The sequence below is a fragment of the Apodemus sylvaticus genome, chromosome 23, assembly GCF_947179515.1.
Source record: "Apodemus sylvaticus chromosome 23, mApoSyl1.1, whole genome shotgun sequence".
Lineage (NCBI taxonomy): Eukaryota > Metazoa > Chordata > Mammalia > Rodentia > Muridae > Apodemus > Apodemus sylvaticus.
Genome location: NC_067494.1, coordinates 29,364,587 through 29,385,026, shown reverse-complemented (window position 1 = coordinate 29,385,026; position 20,440 = coordinate 29,364,587). Strand labels below are relative to the sequence as shown.

Below are 20,440 nucleotides of genomic sequence, written 5' to 3'. Positions count from 1 at the left end.
GCGGCCCCTATACAGGGTCTGCTAAAATAGCGAGGGCTGAAGGTATCACCGCGCACAGTAGAAACCATAGTGAAGGATATTGATAAGGCAGCGCCTTGGTTTGCCGTTTCGGGCGATCTTAGCCTCGGCTGCTGGGAAAAACTAGGAAAAGATCTTGAGAGGGCAAAGCAGGAGGATAGGATCGGCCGAGGATCGATTCCCTTATGGAAACTGGTCCATTCGTGCCTTAAGGACAGTAAAAACATGGAGCTGATTAAACAAGGACGCAAAGCCTTGCCTACACACCAGGATAGTCTATCAGAAGCCGAATCAAAATAGGGGGAGGAAGACAGGCCTGCAAAATACAAAAAGGATAAAAAGGAAAAGAAAAGAAAAATAAAACAAGGGGAAGGTAAAAAGGAACCCCTATATCCAGTACTGGAAGAGTTTGCTAACTTAGAAATATTAGAGGAATCAGAAGAGGAGAGATTGTCAGAGGAGGAAGAAGAGGAGCTTAAGGAAGCTGCCGCAGAATATGAGAACGACCGTTATGGGCGGCAACCAAATTTGAATAAAGCCAGAACAGGCGCGGGACCAGTGGCGCCCTCGGCCCCGTGCGCACCCCTGGCTCCACCCCCGTATCACCCTTCTGGTGGGGGGTGGCACTTTATAGGAAAAAGAACGTGGGAACGCCTCGCGTCTGCTTTTCCTGTTTTTCAAAATCCACAAACTAATGATAGATACTATGAGCCTATACCTTATAAACAATTGAAAGATCTTGTTGACGCGGCAAAGACTTATGGAGCAAATGCCAGTTATACTCATACATTGTTGAGCAGATTGGCAGGTCAGCCTCTCACTCCATCAGATTGGTCCGAGGTCGCCAGAGCAAGTCTGTCCACCGGACAATACCTGGACTATAAGTCCCTAGTTGCAGATGCAGCCCAAGCCCAGGCCCGAATAAATGCACAGAATCAGCACCCCCAATGGGATGCTGACATGCTTTTGGGAATAGGCCGATGGGCAGCAAATCAAACACAATTCCCAATAGAGGTCTATGCTCAAATTAATGATATCTATCAGAGAGCATGGAAAGCCTTGCCAAAAAAGGGTGAGGTGGCTGGAAACCTAACAAAGATATTGCAAGGACCTAATGAGCCATTCTCGGAGTTCGTGGCCAGGATGATGGAAGCTTCGGAGAAGGTTTTTGGAGATTCAGAAACAGCTGCACCCTTGGTTAAACAGCTTGTGTATGAACAATGCACTAAAGAGTGTAGACAGGCGATCACGCCCTGGAAAGGAAGGGGGATTGACACCTGGCTGAAAGCATGTAGGGAGATCAGTGGACCCTTGACTAATGCGGGATTGGCTGCTGCGGTCGTAGCGGCAACTCATAGGACTCAAGGAAAAGGGACAGGTGCTTGTTTTGGTTGTGGTCGGACTGGTCACTTTAAGAAACAATGCCCACAAGTTAGTCACAGCACGACTCGGGCACCTGGAACCTGTCCAAAATGCAAAAAGGGAAAACATTGGGCTAATGAGTGCCGATCAGCAAAGGACATTAATGGGCAGCCCATCCACCAGAACGCATTCCAGACAAAAAACGGGAAGCAGGGCCCTCGTCCCCAGGGCCCAAAAATCTTTGGGGCAGTTCAGGAACCCAATATGAGACCTCCATTACCCCCAGGAGAGCAACACCAGGTTCCGCAGGGTTGGACCTCCGTGCCACCGCCGGACTGGTATTGACACAAAAGATGGGTGTGCAAGCAGTAAGCACAGACATGACCGGACCTCTAGAAAAAGGAACGGTCGGCATTATCTTGGGACGCTCGTCCTCGACTATGAGAGGGCTTTTCGTCCTCCCCGGGGTGATAGATTCTGACTATACGGGAACCATTAAAGTAATGTGTCATGCTCCCTTTGGCATCATTTCCATAGCCCGGGGAGACAGGATCGCTCAGTTGCTCGTCCTGCCATCTTTACATGATAGATTCCCTGCTAACGCACAGGAGCGCCAGGAGAAGGGTTTTGGCTCTACTGGAATTGATTTGGCCTGCCTCTCAGTCGAGTTAAATGATAGACCTATCCTGAACTTAGAGATCAAAGGGAAGACCTTTTCAGGCCTCTTAGATACAGGTGCAGATCGGAGTGTCATGAAGCTCCGAGATTGGCCCAAGCATTGGCCTCTGCAGACTTCCTCTCATACGTTGCAAGGCCTGGGGTATGCACAAGCGCCCTCTATTAGCGCTAGGGAACTACATTGGAGAACTGAGGATCAACAAGGAAGATTCATGCCTTTCGTTGTTGATCTCCCCATTAATCTCTGGGGATGAGACATTCAACAACAAATGAACCTAATATTAACTAATGACTACTCCAAGGTCAGCAGACATGTGATGAGAAAACAAGGATATATACCAGGAGAAGGTCTTGGGGCTAGATTGCAAGGCAGGAGATCCCCAATCAAGACTAATCAGAAGCAAGATAGAAAAGGGCTGGGTTTTTCCTAGGGGCCGCTGAGGAAACATTAGCTATTCCTTGGACTACAAAACAGGCTGTTTGGGTGCCTCAGTGGCCCCTATACCAAGAAAAACTCCTAGCAGCTGAGACCTTAGTGCAGGAACAACTATCTTTGGGCCACATCGAGCCTTCTACCTCTCCTTGGAATACTCCAATTTTTGTCATTAAGAAGAAATCAGGAAAATGGAGATTGTTACATGATCTCCGAGCTGTTAATGCTCAGATGCAAATTATGGGAGCCATACAGAGGGGGCTACCCTTGCTTTCTGCGCTACCCAAAGCTTGGCCTATTTATGCCCTAGACATTAAAGATTGCTTTTTCTCCATTCCACTTCACCCTAAAGATAGAGAAAGATTTGCTTTCACGGTGCCCTCTATTAATCACGAACAACCAGATAGAAGGTATCAGTGGAGAGTTTTACCTCAGGGTATGGCCAATAGCCCCACTATGTGTCAATTATATGTGGATGCAGCCCTTCGACCTGTGAGGAATAGTTTTTCCAGCGTTAGATTCCTCCATTACATGGACGATGTCTTATTGACTGCTTCTTCACAGCGGGTCCTACACCAGCCTGACGAAGGCATTAGAACAAAAGGGGTTATACATTTCCCCTGATAAAATACAGCAGTCCACTATTGTAAAATTTCTTGGAGCGACCATCCGTTCTAATCAAGTAAGACCCCAAAAGATCTGCATTCAAACCTCTCATCTGAAGACATTGAATGATTTCCAACAATTATTAGGAAATATTAATTGGCTGTGAGGATATCTGGCTATTCCTAGAGCTGAGCTTCAACCCCTTTTCTCCATCTTAGAAGGGAATCCTGATGTTAATTCTCCTAGGTCACTCACCCCTATGGCAGAAGCTGCGCTTCGTAAGGTTGAGTTGGCCATTGAGAAGGCCAGTTTGGATCGTTTTGACCCAGAAAAACCTTTGAAACTATGCATCTTACAGACTAAAGCCTATCCTACAGGTGTCCTGTGGCAGGACAGTCCCCTGTGGTGGCTTCATGGGCACTCGTTGGGGGCAAAAACTTTGCAGTACTATCCTGCTCTGGTTGCTAATCAGGCCTTAATAGGGATAAAATTCAGCCTTACACATTTTGCAAAACGCCCCGATGTTCTAATTATCCCCTATACCAAACAACAGGTTGAGGTACTTGCGGGTACCGTGGATGAATGGACTATACTGATGTGTGCTTTCTCGGGCATAATAGATAATCATTACCCTAAAAGTGAGTTATTGTCTTTTGTTGATAAGAATTCGGTTTATTTTCCAAAGATCACTGCCACCAAACCTTTGACAGCTGCTGTGACTATTTTTTCTGACGGATCAAAATCAGGAAAAGGGGCTTATGCCATCCAGGGACATGAGTCCGTAATTTGCACCTTCCGCCCGGATGCACCTCAAGTGGTAGAGTGTCAGGTGGTCCTGGAAGTGTTTAAACACTTTGAAGAACCTTTTAATTTGTTTTCAGATTCGCTTTATGTTGTCAATGCAGTTTCAAATTTAGAAGTAGCCGCTGCTATCCATCCCTCTAGTATGGTGGCTCCTATTTTGGTACAAATTCAGAATTGTATTTTACAAAGGAGATATCCCTTTTATATTGGTCATATTAGAGCCCATTCCCTTCTGCCAGGACCATTGAGCACCATGAATGATATCGTGGATAGAGCAACACGCCAAACAATTATGGTGGCTATAGATCCTTTTGAATCTGCAAAACATTTTCATGACTTATATCATGTCCCAGCGAATACTTTAAGACTAAAGTTTCATATTACCAGAAATATGGCAAGAGATATAGTTAAGAATTGCCAATCGTGTGTTCCTTTTCATCACCCGCCTCATATTGGGGTGAATCCAAAAGGCCTTAAGCCTTTATCCCTCTGGCAAATGGACGTGACACATGTACCTGATTTTGGGAGGCTTAAATATCTCCACGTATCTGTAGACACGTGCTCAGGCATTATTCACGCCACGTCTATGGCAGGTGAGCGTGTTTCCCATGTAAAAACTCATTGCCTGGAGGCTTGGGCAGCCTGGGGTAAGCCGCATGCCATAAAAACAGATAATGGCCCAGCTTACACCTCCCGTGGTTTTCAAGCATTTTGTGCACGCCTTGAGGTCTCTCATCATCTGGGATTACCCTACAATCCTCAAGGACAAGGCATTATTGAAAAAGCCAATAGAACTATCAAGGAGATTCTACAAAAACAAAAAGGGGGAATAGCTGAACACGCTACCCCATGAGAAAGAACATCTCTAGCTCTTTTTACACTTAACTTTTTAAACCTTAATGAGTCCAATACAACTGCTGCTGACAGGCACGTAAACTCAGTTCCATCTCCTCGCATGCACGTCATGTGGAAGGATGTGCTGGACAATAACTGGTACGGACCGGATCCTGTGATTCAGAGATCCAGGGGAGCTGTTTGTGTCTTTCCACAGGACCGAACTGACCCGATTTGGGTTCCAGAGAGGCTGACCCGCCGAGTTGAAAGCCCAAGAGAGGAGGATGCGAATCTCAGCGATGAAAATGTGGAGAATAACGATGCTGTGGTGGCTGACTCACCTGATGCATGCCAGTGAAAATTATTTTTGGTCTTTTTCTCGCACCTGGATGGTGAAAACTTTTTCCTATTTTAAGGAGTGGATCGGAGTTGGCATGTTTGGCGCGTTTTGCCTGGCAGGATTACTTTTAACCCTATTCCTTCTCTGCAAAATGCGAGCTGTCAGGAACAGGGAAAAGGTTATCATTGCTCGAGCTTTTGCAGCTCTGGAGGCCGGCCAGTCCCCTCAAGCCTGGATTAGCCTCTACAAAGATCTATGAGGCTTTGCACGACACTCAACTATTCATCCCTGGGCACAATTATAGAGGGAGCTGACCCTAAGTAGCCGTTTCAGAGACGGGCAACTTCCTCTGTCCCCTGACCAACCTAAGACATGGAACCTTGAGGATGACAAGGTGATCCGATGACGGGTAAGGCTGAGGGACTAGAGAGGTCGATCCTAAGACAGAGACGGCTACATATATTTTCGGTCTGGCCCTCTTGCCCAGTACCTTGTTTATACAAAAGACAAGGGGGAAGTGTGACGATCCACACCATTCGCCATTACAAGATGGCGCCTAGGAGTGCAGTAAACACCTTTATTTTGGCCCATGTTCCAGCGCGAGTCTGCCCGGCAACAGCTGCAACCTATTCCAGCCTGACTAGCTTATCAACAGGGGGAAGTCCCTGCCCTGCCTATATATGCCGCTCCCTCTCCTCCTCCCTCGCCCCTTGCCTCCAGCTCTCCCACAACCAAGAAGCGCTCCAATAAAGTGTGATCAGAGAAGAATCCTCGTGTCGGTGGTCTTCTTCCCCTGCTGGTCAGGGGGCTCGCCACATGAAACCATCTGGTCCTGTGCTTTTTTTGGTTCGAAGACTTTCTATGACTCCTTCTATTTCTTTAGGCATTATGGGACTGTTTAGATGGTCTAGTTGGTCTTGATTTAATTTTGGTATTTGGTATCTGTCAAGGAAATTGTCCATTTCCTCCAGATTCTCCAGTTTTGTTGAGTATAGTCTCTTGTAGTAGTATCTGATGATTTTTTGGATTTCCTCAGTTTCCGTTGTTATATCTCCCTTTTCATTTCTAAGTTTGTTAATTTGGATACTTTCTCTGTGCCCTTTGGTCAGTCTGGCTAAGGGTTTATCTATCTTGTTGATTTTCTCAAAGAACCAGCTCCTGGTTTTGTTGATTTTTTGTATGGTTCTCTTTGTTTCTACTTGAACACGCATTTGCATCAATTCTGTCTCTGCATGGTCTGCACAGGGGGCCCAATAATGAAAGGCTGGGGGAGTCTTTCACTCCTAGACCATTAAGGCAAAATCCAGTGTTGGCCCCACAAAAACCCACACCCGAAAGTCATCATCACAATATGGTCTACCCAAATTCCCAATGGAATTGCACCCTCAGAGGTCCACACACAGGACCTTCAGACTAGCACTGACATGCCCTCAAAATCACTGTCACCATAGGATCTACCCTAATCCCCAACAGATTTGGAATCTCTTAGGTCCAAACATAGAACTTTCAGGCTAGCAAGGACATATCCCCTTTCACTTATAAGAAGTCACACATGAGGCTTTGCATGTTACCCATAATGATTTCACATCTAATTATTGGCTCTTTGTCAATGCTAACCCCCACCCACTTGCTGTGATGACATTGCTTTCCATGCTTCAGTCCCTGAACATATAGAAGCAAATCATTGCAGATTACAACTAATGGGCCCTAGCCAGGTCAACTTACAATCAGTTACAGGGCAAGGACTATGTGTAAGCCAAGAAATACATACCAGGAGAATGCTCTCACCTCTGTAACCAGACCATTCCCTGGGATAAAAGTAATGGGTCCTTCTTAGTCCCACATGAAGTCTGGTGGGACTGCTCTACTGTCCTAACTCCATTCATCCAAATGGAAGCACTTAATGCTTCCTCTGAATTTTGTGTTCTGGTTCAATTGGTTCCCAAGGCAACCTACCTTTGTGGATAGCCCAGTGCTTGTATTTTGATGCTAATTTGAGCTGGGAGCTAGAGGGAGGAGAATAGGATGTTGAGGAAGGAGAGGAGCTACTGAGGATTGTCAAAGACAAATGCAGAGAAGCTCCTGTCCTGGAGTGATATGGGATAATGTATATGGAAATAGAGTGTTTTACTGGGAGATCCTCCCAGTCTAGCCTTACAGCTTGTACTGATACTGTTTGAGTTGAGATTTCTTTTACTGGGCAATTGGGTTGGAAAAATTCTGCAACACCCTTCTTTCTAAAGTGCAAATTGCGCATCCTTAAGAGTTAGGCATTGAGTTAAGGATGTACTTGAAAGAGCTGGCCAAGGTGTCCACCTGGTGTCTTCAACCTGACAAAGCTGTCACCTAAATTTACAGCAAATACTCTACTTAGTGGTACTCATGCCCTAAGCTTGGTGTGTTGGCTAGCTTTAGGCTGACTACAGAGACGCTACAGTCATTTGAGAGGAGGGAACCTCAATTCAGAAAATGCCTCCATAAAATCAGGATGTGGTACTTGTTTCGGCAGAACATAAACTAAAATGTAATAATAAGGAGAAGAATACCATGGCCCCTAGAAAAAGATGACATGCAAATGCACAAAGCATTCCATATTTTTACCAAATAATCACCAGAGGGAGGGAGAAGTAGGGACCTGATTAGGAGAGGGGAGTGGGAGGAGAAAAGGGAGACAGGATCATAAATGGGCAGAGACAGCAGAAAAACCCAAAAGGCCAGGAGAATGAATGCAAATATGCAGCTGTGGAGGGTGGAGTGAGGTGGCAGGAAAGCAAAAGAAAGACCCAGAGTCCTGGAATGTGAGAAGCACCCAGGACTTAATAGGGATGACCTTAGCCAAAATGACCAAGAGTGGGGATGTGGAACCTGAAGAGACCACCTCTAGTAGGTAGACAGGGCCCCCAATAGAGGGATGGGGACACCAAACCTCCTTCAAAGTTTTTGACCCAGAACTGTGTCTGTCTTAAAGAAATGCAGGGACAATAGTGGAGGAGAGATTGAAGGAATGGCCAAGCAGTGACAGATCCAGCTTGGGATCCATCCCATGGACAGGCACCAAACGTTAACATCATTACTGATTCCATTTTGTACTTGCAGACACAAGCCTAGCATGGCTGTCCTCTGAGAGGCTTAGTTAGCCATGGACTGAGACAGATGCAGATACTTACAGCCAACCACTGGACTGAGGTCAGGGATTCCTACAGGTCAAGGAGAGGAAGGACTGCATGAGCTGAAGGGCATGGCAACCCCATAGGAAGAACAACAATGTCAAGTAAGTTGGTCCCCTAGGAGCTCCCAGAGACTAAGCTACCAACCAAAGAGTTAGTCTGAGGCCCCTGGCACATATGTAGCAGAGGGCTGACTGCCTAGTCTGGCCTTAGTGGGACAAGATGCACCTAATCCTGTAGAGACTTGTTACCTCAGAGAATGGGGATGAATGTGGGGACACACTCTAAGAGGCAAAAGGGAGAAGAGATGAAGTAGAGATTTCTGGGTAGATTATTATTAGGAGAAATATTAGGAATGTAAATAAATGATTAATTTAAATAAGGGTCAGGCTATGGATAAGCTTGAGGAGAATTTATTATCAGGTGGCTACCACATTATTCCTATCCATGGTATGCAAACCTCGTTGGAAAAAGGTCCTACTTAGTGGTGGAGGCAGATCTCTAGTGACATCCTAAGCCAGGCATCTGCCAGCTCCACATACAGTCCTAACCCCAGGTCCAACCTGACCCTGCTCTAGGATTCCCCTCTATGACCCCATTCAAGCCAGAAATTGAAGTCCCAAGGTGGGGTCAGTTGCAACCTGATATGAACTTGCAGGGGGCATGGGTAGGTAGACAATTACTCTGGATTTTTTGGTGGGATACATTCAAATCCTGTTCATTACCTGGTTTGGTCTGCATCTTGCCTGATGTTTCACCTTTCAGCAACATCTGCTGTTTGCTCTCCTCTTTGTGTCTCTGCCCATCTGTAAACAGGTATCCTTAAGAACAGATTTGAGTCAGGCATTCTATCGTTTCCATGTGTGGTGTGCAGCAGGTGACAAGAATATTGTATTAGTGGGAGCACCCACAGCAGACACCGCCCACTGCCCTAAGCAAAACCACAACATTTTCCCTGTGGGCGATGATAGTGATGTTGCTGGGATTGTGCCCATGGTGGCTGCTGGGGTTCAGCCCTGCTGGCACGAGCACTTTGCATGCCAGTTATTATGAATTTGAACTATGTTCTTTTCTTGTTAACATGGGACCACACTATGCAGTTCATATTGGTCTCAAACTCATGACCCTCACACCACAGCCTTGGTAGTATTGAAATGAGAGTCTTACCAATTAGGATGAGGGGTCTGAGAACTTCCCATTCTCTAAGCAGCAGTTAGCAGAGGTGGGCTATTTTTTTAGCAGAGGGGATTGGAGGTTGAGATCCCTCACCTCAGAAGTGACTTAGCTCATTTATGACTACTGGGCTTAATGGCAAGAGAGGACACTTTTACAAAAACAATTCTTTCTTTTCCTGCTCTGGCTACTGTGAAGCAAACAGTTTACCAGGTACTTCCTGCTGTGATACTCTGCCTCACCATAGGCCTAACACATGGAAACAGCTACCCATGCACTGTGAACTCCGAAACAGTGAGCCAGAAGGAAACTTTTCTTTATCACATGATTAGCTTGGTAATTTTGTCACTGCAGCAGAAATCTAAGGTGGAGCCATGGAGATAAAGCTGGAGTGTCCCTGATCTCACATGATCCAGACATCTTTGCTATGTGTTTGTGGGAAGCACTTGGAGAAGTTTGGAGATGCACCCTGCTGGAGAACTGGGCAATGTTCTAATGGAGCAAATTGACATTGTGATAGAGACTTGATCATAGTGATAGGACTGAGGATTCTGATTGGAATCAGACTAGTGTAATATATCTTTGCAAAAATCATACACGCAAAAAAACATGCACATGAACACATGCTGGTATGCACACATTAGCATACACATATGTGGAGAGCGGGTGTGGTGGCCATCCCAAGATGGCGCCCGGGCTGGCTGCGAGGTTGCATGACTCAACCCTGTATCCTGTTGTTCCCCTTTAAGAGTCACATACGCACTGGAGAAGTGCACATGCACCCTTTGACGTCATATCAGGCCACTCTCGGGCCATTGTCTTGATCCTATCATGAGCCCCTACGTGGCGGTCACTGATTGGTGCAGGTTTGGATATATAACTGGGGCAGCGGGCTAGGATTGGGTGCTTCCTGATGTAAGGTTTCCTGAATAAACTACTTCGAGAAGAGTCTCCCGTGTCGTCTCCCTTATTCTGGTGGACGGATTTGGCAGCAACACACATACATGCACAAAAGCAAATATATAATCACACATCTGCACACACAACACAGGAACAGACACACAGGCACAGACAAACACATGTGCCACACATATGTTCCCTGAGAGCTTCTGAGGCAGAATCTGTATGAAGTAGAGTGCACTTTAGAGAAGAGTGTTTCCTGAAGAGATTGGTGACATAAAGAAGCCAAGGGCTTAATACTGGGACAAGTGAAAACATGGTGTGAGGACAGCTCAGGAATCTGAGAGCCATCAGTGACAGGTGAACACAGGAATGGCTTCAGTGCCAGGGAGATGAGGTTCTCTAGGCACTGGGAATCTATCAGGTATGATAGGGTTCAGAGTTGGCCTTGTTAGGTGATGTCCCTGTGGCAGAGCACATCTGGTCTGTGTCAGTAGAGATTGTCCTCTCACAGAAAACATCTCTTCTCTCTTTCAACAAACATCTTCCTCCTGCTCCAGATCTGATTTGTTCACTAAAGGACACTTGCCTGCAATCAGGCATAAGGGAATAAGGTGGATCGTGCATGTAAAGAGGAAAAGTGAACACCTTGTCTCATACAATTATTGTCCTGTGGATCAGGGTGGACCTGCGGCTCCTCACAACCCTGGGATCCAACCCATGACACATCTGCATGTGGAATTCACAGGTTTACCATGCTCGCCTCTGTAGAAGTGGGTCAAACTAATGTTCTCTATGGTACTTCTGAGAATGCTTGCTGGGTCCAGAAGAAAGTCCACACTTAGCTTCTACACTTCCTCCTTCAGGTACCTGAAATCTTGGTCCCTTCAAAGACACTTTTAATGATTTGGTAGATTAGTGCCTGAACTTAATTTTCCTGGGGCTTTTGAACACCACAGGGCCAATTTTCCTATGTAAAGAAGATGCAGGGAAATCTCTGGGTTAGTCTTTCACAAACATCAATTTAATTCTCAGAGTTATAACAAACATATCAAGAAGCCTTATATCCTCTACTAAGAGTGAGGCAGGGTCATGCACCTAGTGGAGGTGTCTGATGTGAACCTTGGTAGACAGAGGGGCTCCTGTCGCTGCCAGCTTTGGACAGGCTTTCAGCCCCTGCTCTGAATAGTGATGATGTTGCGATGGCCTTGGACCACCTGGGATATCTTCATTTGCTTCCTTCCTCCTGGCTGGACTCAGGGCACTGATTGAAGCTAACAGACCCAGAACATGATGGCCTTCCACTAGGCTCCTCCTGAGGTCCATGTCTACACTTGTGTCCTCTCCAACACTGTGACTGTAGGATGGTAGCATCGGGCATCCTCTGGTGATCTTCTAAAATGCAACAACACATGTGTGAGGAACTGAGAAACTCAGCTGCACAGGGCATCTCTCCAGCTGTGGTTACCCTGCTCCACACTGCTCCCCAAGCTGCCTCCTCCTCTGAGCCTTCCTCCCCCGCATCTCCTAGCTCCCACCCCATCCAACCTTCCCCACCCTCAGAATCTCCTCCTCTTCCTTCTCCCACTTCCTCTTCCTAGCATGGTCAGTACCTTCCTGTTTACTCCTTCTTGTGCAATGTGCCAGATACTCATTATAGATGCCTTATGGCATGCTAGATCTGTTGGTAGGTTCAATTTAATCATAATCCCAGTGTCTACACCTAGATTCCCCATGTATCCTACCATATACATACACAAAAGTATAATCTGCCAGTTGACACAGACATGAGTAAAATAGAGACATTCAAGTAAACAAATCTACCTGGGTCCGGCCTGATGGTTTTCTTAGGATGCCTTCCCCGTGTTTCATTTTTGTGGGGAGATTTTCTTCTGCCTCAGACGAGATCTGTTTTGTGTTGGAATACAGCAGCACAAACTCAGGAGGTTTCTTCCCATCTTCCTGGCCCACCACTTAAACCCTCTGGGTGGGCCCCTGCTGGGTTCCAGCATATCCTTTGCTGAGGTGGTGGGGTGGTCTGCTGTGCTTTCCTTGCTCTGGCTATTCTTGGCTCCAAAGTGCATGGAGGAAATGCAGGGCGCACTCCTAGAACTTATGTGGGCTTGGCCCATTGTGGGTGTTGTCTGGAGTGTCCTGCAGGGAAGGACACCAGGCCAACTGACACTTCTTGCTCTCCTCTCTCTAGGAGTGAAATGACCTTCACTCGTGTAAGATGACCAGTGTAATGCTCGTTGCATTTCTCTACAACTTTGTTCAAGGTTGAAAGTGGCAGGATCATCAGGGGAAGGTAAAGGTGTCCTCAGTGGATTCATGGGCTTAGAACGGGTCAGGCTGTCACATTCATGTTGTTTCACAGCCTGTTGTTTCAGGAAACTATAACAGGCCATGTCCTGGTTGTATTTTTTACAAAATAGAGAGTCTTTTATATCTTCTTCTCTGAAGCCAAGGTGTCCCATGGCTTTTATAATGGCCACATCTGGGCCGAGGGTGGGCAGCTCCTCACGAGGATGCGTGAACACCTGGGAATCTTCTCTGACCCAGGGATGCTTCAGAACTTCACCAATGGTTGGCCTCTGTTTGGGGTCTGCTGTAAGTAAAAGTCTAACCAGGTCCTGGAGTTCTCTTGATAGGCGAGAGGGGACAGGATACTTTCCTGACACAACCTGTCTTCGAAAATGTAGTAAGTTGGAAGCATCAAATGGTACCCTTCCGGTGATCATAAGATACAAATCGATACCCAGGGTCCATACATCGAGCTTGTGGCCATCATATAGTCTGCCAAGGAGGAGCTCAGGCGCAGCAAAGGGGAAAGTCCCACAGTGATACCTCAGCCGCTGTCCTGGCTTCACTTGGGCACTCAGCCCAAAGTCAATTACTTTTATTTTTCCATTGCTATCTATCATGATGTTGTCCGGCTTGAGATCTCTATGAACTATACCTTGGTCATGGCAATAGTTCATAGCATGTAAAATTTGTGTGAAGATTACCCTGGCTTCATCCTCCTGCAGGTGGCCAGCCTCTAGGATGTGGTGGTAAAGTGACTTGCCCTCACACAACTCCATAATCAGGTATACTCTCTTCTCTGTCTTGATGACTTGGAACAGAGAGATAATGTTGGGGTGATTTAAAGTCATCATGCTCTCCACCTCTGATGTGACAGGATGGCACCAGTTCTCTTGCTTGGGTATCATTTTCACAGCCACGGGGGTGCCTGTGAGGCGGTGATGGGCCAACTTCACATTGGAGCGGCCTCCGTGGCTAATGGTCTTTCCCAGGATGTACTGAGAGTGAAAACTCTCTGTGTTAGAAAAGCTGGACTCAGATCTGAGGTTTTCTGAATCCTCTTTACTCCCAAAACTCATTTGGGGCAACAAGGTATAAATGCTACCTAAGAGGTAGAAAAAAAAGAAAGGGAAGAAAAAAAGCTATGATGAAAACTAAAATAATGAAAAACGAAGCAAAACAGAAAACTAAAACCCAACCAAAATAACAAGAGTAGATACACAGAAAAGTAAAGTCAAAGGAAAAGCCAAGGAAATCCAAAATAAAAAGCCCAAGGCAAAGTCTATAGGAGTGAGAGCTCAGCTCACCAACACTAAGAAGGAATATTACTAATTGTGTAAAAAGAAAAAGTTATGAGGAAATGTATAAATGATCAAAGAAATTTAAAAAATCAATAATTTGAAAATCTAAGCAAAATAAAATTAAATGAAAAGAGAAAAAGGAACTCCAAACAAGCAAAACTATATAAAAGTTAAAACCCTAGAGATAAAAACAAAATATAACAAACTCACCAAAATTTCTAGAATATGCGAAGAAATATAAAAACGCTGAGAAAACAACCTAATGAATAATTGGGAATGATTGGGATAGGGATGTGCAAACGGTTATCTCGGAATTCATAGAAATGGTTGATATGTATATATATATTTCCCATCTTTGGCCATCACAGAGTTGAAAACTAATTGTAGTTTGATATTTTATCTAATTCTAATGAGATGGCCAAGGGCCCATTGCTGGTATGGGTGGATGTGGGGGATGGAAATCCTCTTCTATGCTGTCCATGGGAGGATATAAGCTGGTGTGGCCACTGTAAACAAACGTGTGGGTGTTCCTCAGAAAACTAGAACTAGATGTGCCACATGACCCAGCTGTCCCACTCCTGGGATATACTCAAGGGATTGCTTTTCTTACTGCACAGACACATGTACATCCATGGTCAGTAAATAGCCTAGATGTCCATTCAGCTAAAGAATGGCTAGTGAAAATGTGGTACCTTCACTCAATGGAATGTTATTCAGCTGGAAAGAAAACTGACATCATGAAGATTCCAAGTAAATGCATGGAACTAGAGGACATTACAGTGAGCTAACCTAGACTCAAGAGAACAAACATGGCATGTCCTCAAACAGGCACATCCTTAATCGACAGATTTATTAGTACAACTCTCATATCTTAGAGAAATTACATTTATTAGTATAACATTTGATAGTGTAACTATCAAGTCTCAGAGAAATTTCCTTGTGCAATAACACAAAACTCACAACTGGTCAAAGACTGGAGACTAAGGGTTAACAAACCGCTCAGACAAAAATTGGGATGGCTACATTATACCTTCCCTCCCTCCCTCACTGCCTGCCTCACTCCCTCTTTCTTTCCTCCCACCCTACCTCCCTACATCCCTTCCTCCATCACTGGCTCAGAGACTATCATGGAAAAAAAGGGAACAGAGACATTGTAAGAACCACAGGTTGGGAAGAGCCAGAGCAAAATATGTTCTTTATACAACAAGACCACTGCACCCATGAATTTACAACAGAGTGGCTGCCAGCCTGAGATCTGCACAAAATCATGCACTCAACCATGACTAACCCATAGTGGGAACATTGACAGTTGATGACATCTAGGAAAGAGAGAGGAATTATCCTTAAGGATGTGGCTCCTGGAATGTCAACCATACTCCAGTTGAAGTCCTCACACGCATGAACATATGACAGCAGGCTATTAAAAAAGAAATTAATGTGTGGGTTGTGGGATTGGCTGGGGTGAAGGAACTGGGAGGAGTTGAAGAAGGGCAGGGAGTGACTTGGATCCAAACACACTCTATGGCGGTCTGAAATTCTCAAAAAATATAATCAATTTTTAAAACCACAAAAAATTAAAAAACTTAAAACCCCAAACAAAGCCAAAACAGAAACAACAAAAAATACAATAAATATGAAATCCTAGAAGAAAATGAGACCGCCAAAACTGTCACAAAATTCCCCAAAATGTAAATGTCATAAAAACAAAAGAGAATTTCAAACAAAAACCTCAACAAACCCTGAAAGCCAAAAACCAGCCTAGCAAAGAAACCAGAAAATTAAGTCCAAAGCATAAAAGGTTAAAACAAATAACCCCCAAGGTGGTAGTGGTACTTACCTTTAATCCCAGCATTCAGGGGGCAGAGGCAGGTGGATCTCTGAGTTTGAGGCTGGCCTGGTCTACAGAGCAAGTTCCAGGGCAGTCAGGGATACACAGAAAAACCCTGTCTCAGCAAAGAAAATAGACAAAAAACAAAACAAAACCCCTCCAATATCCATAGGTTGGGGAGACATTTCTGTACTTAAATAGCAAAACACAAGTGCCGAATTTGGGTCATTAGAAACCCTGTATAGAAATTTTCAACCGAGTAATTGTAATTTCAGATTATGACGTGGATCAAAGACCCCAACATAAACCAGGACATACTAAGGCTAATAGAACAGAAAAGGGGCGGGGAGGGATAACCTTGAACTCCTTGGCCCAGGAGACAATTTCCTGAACGGAACACCAGTGGGTCAGGGACTAAGATCAACAATAAATTGGACCTCAAGAAACTGAAAGCTTCTGTAAGGCAAAGGACACTATCATTAGGACTAAACAACAGCCTCCAGATTAAGAAAGGCTCTTCACTATCCTACAGCTGATCGAGGGCTAATATCCAAAATATAGAAAGAACTCAAGAAGGAGCTTACCTCCAAAAACCCAAACAACAAAATAATAAAAAATTATTATCAATAAAATAAAACCAGTAATCAAAAAATGGTTATAGCTCTAAACAGAAAATTCACAACAGAGGAAGTTCAAATGGCTGAGAAGCACTTTAAGAAATGTTCAATATACTTAGTCCTCAGGGAAATACAAATCAAAATGACTCTGAGAGTCCCTGTTACAACCTTCAAAATGGCTAAGTTCTAAAACTCAAGTGATATCACATGCTGTTGAGGATGTGAAGAAAGGGTAACACTTCTCTGTTGCCGCTAGGAGTACAAACTTGTACAGCTACTCTGGAAATCAATTTGGCAGTTTCTTAGAATATCTGGATTAGCTCTAACTCGAGAACCTGCTCTACCACTCCCAGGCATATACCCAAAGATGTTCCACTATCCCACAAGGAACATCCTCAGCACTATTCATAGCAGCCTTATTCATAACAGGCAGAAACATGAAACAACCCAGATGCCCCTCAACTGAAGGCATTAAGAAAATTTGGTTTGTTTACACAATGGAATACTACTCAGCTATTAAAAATAAAGAAGGCATAAAATCACAGGCCAATGGACTAAACTTGAGACTATCCTCATGAGTGCACTAACCCAGACCCAGAAAGACAAATATGGTATGTACTCACTTATAAGTGGATTTTAGCCATAAAGTACAGGATAACCATGCTATAATCAACAGACCCATAGAAGATAAGTAACAAGGAAGACCCAAGAGAGAATGATTGAATCTCAATGAAAAGTGGAAATCATTTTGAGTTGGATGGAAGGAGGGACCTGGTGGGGAGAGGGCTTGAGAGGGGAGCATGGATAGGGATAAGTTTGGGGAGAACAGGGAGAGGGAGCAGAAGAGCTCTCGCTGTGGTGGATGCATCTCTGGGATGAGTTGGAGACTTCACAGGGATGATGTTGTGGGAGGCTCTAGGGAATCTATAAGAGTGAAGCTAGCTGATATTCCTAGCATCTGGGGTTGGAGAGACTGAAGTGGCCATCTTCTGTAGCCTGGCAGGATTTCCAGGGACACTAAGCAACCTACAAAATCTTCAACCCAAAATTTGTCCTGCCTTCAAGATGTTCATGGATAAAGATGGAAGAGTATTTGAAAGGCCAACCAATGACAAGCCCAACTTGAGACCCAGACTAAAAGGATAGAACCTAAGGTAACTGTCTTCTGTGAGGCTTCGTCCTGCAACTGATGGAAACATATGCAGAGACCCAGACTCCAACACTAGGCAGTTGGAGTCTTGTGGAAGGGTGGGGATAGAATGAAGCAAGCCAGAGGGGTCAAGGACAGCACAAGAAGACCTAGAGAGCCAACTAACCTGATCCCGTGGTCAGAGAATGAAGCACCAACCAAAGAGCATGCAGGGGCTGGACCTCGGCCCCTACACATTTGTAGTGTATATGCAGCTCATCTTCAGGTGTGTCCCCTAACGAATGCAGCTGTCTCATACACTGTTGCCTGCCTTTGGATCTCTTTCCCCTAGCTGGGCTGCCCCTTTCCTGGCCTCAGTGGGAGAGCAGAGGCTTAGTCCTACTAGGACTTGATGTTCTAGGGCAGGGTGGTACCCAAGGGTCAGCCTTCCTTTCTCTGAGAAGGGGAGGGAATTATAGCAGGAGGGGCATGTGAGGTGGAACTAGGAAGAGAGGAGTGAGGGGGGCTATGACTGGGAGGTAAGGTAAATAAATAAATAAATAAATAAATAAATAAATAAATAAATAATCTTTACAAAAAATAAGGTAAATATCTTACCTTAGGAACAATGGCCAAGCTGACTGATGGCCTCAACACTATCCCTTACACAGGTGTTCTCACACCTGCCACAAGTGCACCTAAGCACACTCGTGCACACGCACACTCTCTTACTCTCTCACACACTCTCACATACACTCTCACACACACTAACACAAACACACAGGTACACTCAAACCCACCCACTGCTATCCCTACACAAACACACACAAATAGGTACTCACACACAAGTAAACTTAAAACACAACACACACATTCTGTACACACACACACACACACACAATCACACACACTCAAGTAACACTCCTCCCAAACACACACTGATCTAGCCACACATACACAAGCTCACACACAAACAAATCAAATATAAAATCCACACACAGGTAACAAAATACAACCAAATCGCAGAAAGCACCACTCCAACAACTCCTCTCAACGCACTCAAAGAAATCCAGGTGTGGCCACAGCTTAACATGTGCTGGCTGGACTGCATCACAATCCCACTTCATGAGGTCAGAGCAGGACCTGTCCTGACAGGGTTGGGAGGGACTCCAAGCCTCTGGCCTAGGTGGGCTATGGAGACTAATATTAGGCTTTTAGAAATCAAAGCCTGTAGGATGTTTTGCTGTCCTTAGGACTCTGGTTAAAATGATTTCTGGGTCCTCTGCTTTAAAGTCCTCATACCTACACTCTGTACATCAACATGTGTCCCAACTGATGGGTCCTAGATGATGTTAAAGCTTAACATAAAAAAAAAATGTTCTGCTTGTTAAGACCTAGGTGGCAGCTGCCATTCTGACATTACCATAGCCATTTCATTTTAGACCTGTAGCCGGCCATCTTACATTATTACAGAGGACCTTTCTTGAGCTCGGCTAACCATTAACTGCACACCCCATTAAGTAATATGTTCTGGTGTTCTGATCCTTGCCCTCCTTTAGGAACAATCATAACTAAGGTCAGTTAGAATGGCTTCCTATAGTAAGCAAGAATAAGCTTGAACCTGAACCAACCACCCAGCTGTCTGGCAAGATTCACTGCACCTGTGTATAAGCTTTTATGGTTGCTGTGAGCTTCCGTGGTCTTTGCCACTTATAAGCCTCTCTGGGAAGCAGTCAGGATTGCAGTCTCAACTCCTGAGTCCTCTCTCCAGTGGCTGTTGCCAGCTGTACCATGGGTATCAAGGTTCACCTGACAACAATGTGGAGGCTGGTGGAGTCATACTGACAGCACCTTGTACAGTAAGATAGGCATCGTTTCAGGGCTCAATCTGGGGAATGTAGTAACTGAGAAGACCACACTCACTGGCTTTCTGGATGGCCTGGGTCAGCTTCTTGTGTTGCTTCATAGACTCCAGGGTATGGGGCATGGAAGATCATTCTCCTATGGGCACAAACAAACTGTTCCAAGAGCTTCACATCCCTAAAGTCAACATGCAATTTGAGATACTTGCACACGGGACACGGATTCCCAGAAACTTGATCATTAGGAATACCTGCCTGATCCATTGTGCCACCAGCTTTGTGGTTGAGGAAATAGTCAGTCCAAACATGGTGAGAGCCATAGCCATTCAGGTATTCTCCTGAATCCAGGGAATTCCAAGGTTTGTTTTCATAAGGGGAGAAGGGAAGGGAGGTTGAAGGGTCTTCTTCAGGAGGGCCTCTGGTGCAAAGATTCTGGAGGGGAACCTCAGCTCCATAGGAACTTCCTAAGAGTGTAAGAAACAGCATTAGCAGCATGTACCATAAGGAGGCAGCCATCATGATGTGCACACATGATTTCCAGCCTGCTGGAAGAACAAATGAGCATGCTCAGGATACGGACTAGGGCAGGTATGTGCGATTTTCTTATGTGGGTGAGTGGCAAAAGCTTTAGGGTTTGGCTGTGGAATAAATGAAGAAGAGAAGTCTAGCCATCTGCTCCTTGCTCTCTGTGGCTCTCTGTGGCTTCTTCAGGTTCTGCCCCCTTGTCTGCAGCAGGTGACTGGAACCTGGAACTCTGCGCCACATAAGCCCTTTTCCTTGATACTTGTGCCAGGGTGGTTTATCACATCCACAGAAACAAAACTAAAACAGCAAGCATGTGTCACAAGCCAAGGGGGATCTGTAGGACCTTTAAACCAGCTACTGTCATAAGAACAATTCAAGTTTATCCATGACTTGCTTCCAAATAAAAGAAACTCAGACTATAGGTATTCTACTTGGCTTGAAAATTACTGGGGGTCACCCCTAATCTAGTTTTCTAACTGCTGGCCTGGCTACCTCCCCAGTGGTGTTCCCCAGATCCTTGCTGTTCTCCTGGTGGCCGCATGCTCAAGGTTCCCATCCC

At 45.2% G+C, this 20,440-nt stretch overlaps 1 protein-coding gene, 1 non-coding gene and 1 pseudogene across 2 annotated transcripts; 1 reads left to right on the top strand and 2 right to left on the bottom strand.

Moving 5' to 3' along the window:
- Positions 1-5,141: 5,141 nt before the first annotated feature.
- LOC127673695 (sperm motility kinase 3A-like) lies at positions 5,142-13,698 on the bottom strand. The gene is made up of 3 exons (XM_052169488.1): positions 12,534-13,698; positions 8,968-9,063; positions 5,142-5,233 (listed from the first exon to the last, which is right to left on the bottom strand). Exons 1-3 carry the CDS (start codon positions 13,696-13,698, stop codon positions 5,142-5,144), a joined length of 1,353 nt encoding a protein of 450 aa, XP_052025448.1.
- LOC127674286 (U6 spliceosomal RNA) lies at positions 7,569-7,674 on the top strand. Its single transcript, XR_007975336.1, has one exon. It is a non-coding gene; the product is annotated as a U6 spliceosomal RNA (small nuclear RNA).
- A 5,543-nt stretch (positions 13,699-19,241) lies between the features above and the next one.
- LOC127673694 (28S ribosomal protein S18b, mitochondrial-like) lies at positions 19,242-19,878 on the bottom strand (annotated as a pseudogene).
- Positions 19,879-20,440: the final 562 nt, after the last annotated feature.

Coding starts and splice junctions, on each gene's coding strand:
- LOC127673695 (XM_052169488.1), bottom strand. CDS start 13,698: ATGAGTTTTGGGAGTAAAGAGGATTCAGAAAACCTCAGATCTGAGTCC. Junction 9,064..12,533: donor GTCATCTTACACGAGTGAAG/GTCATTTCACTC, acceptor TCTGTTCTTAAG/GATACCTGTTTACAGATGGG. Junction 5,234..8,967: donor CAAGATGCAGACCAAACCAG/GTAATGAACAGG, acceptor TGTTCCTGACAG/CTCGCATTTTGCAGAGAAGG.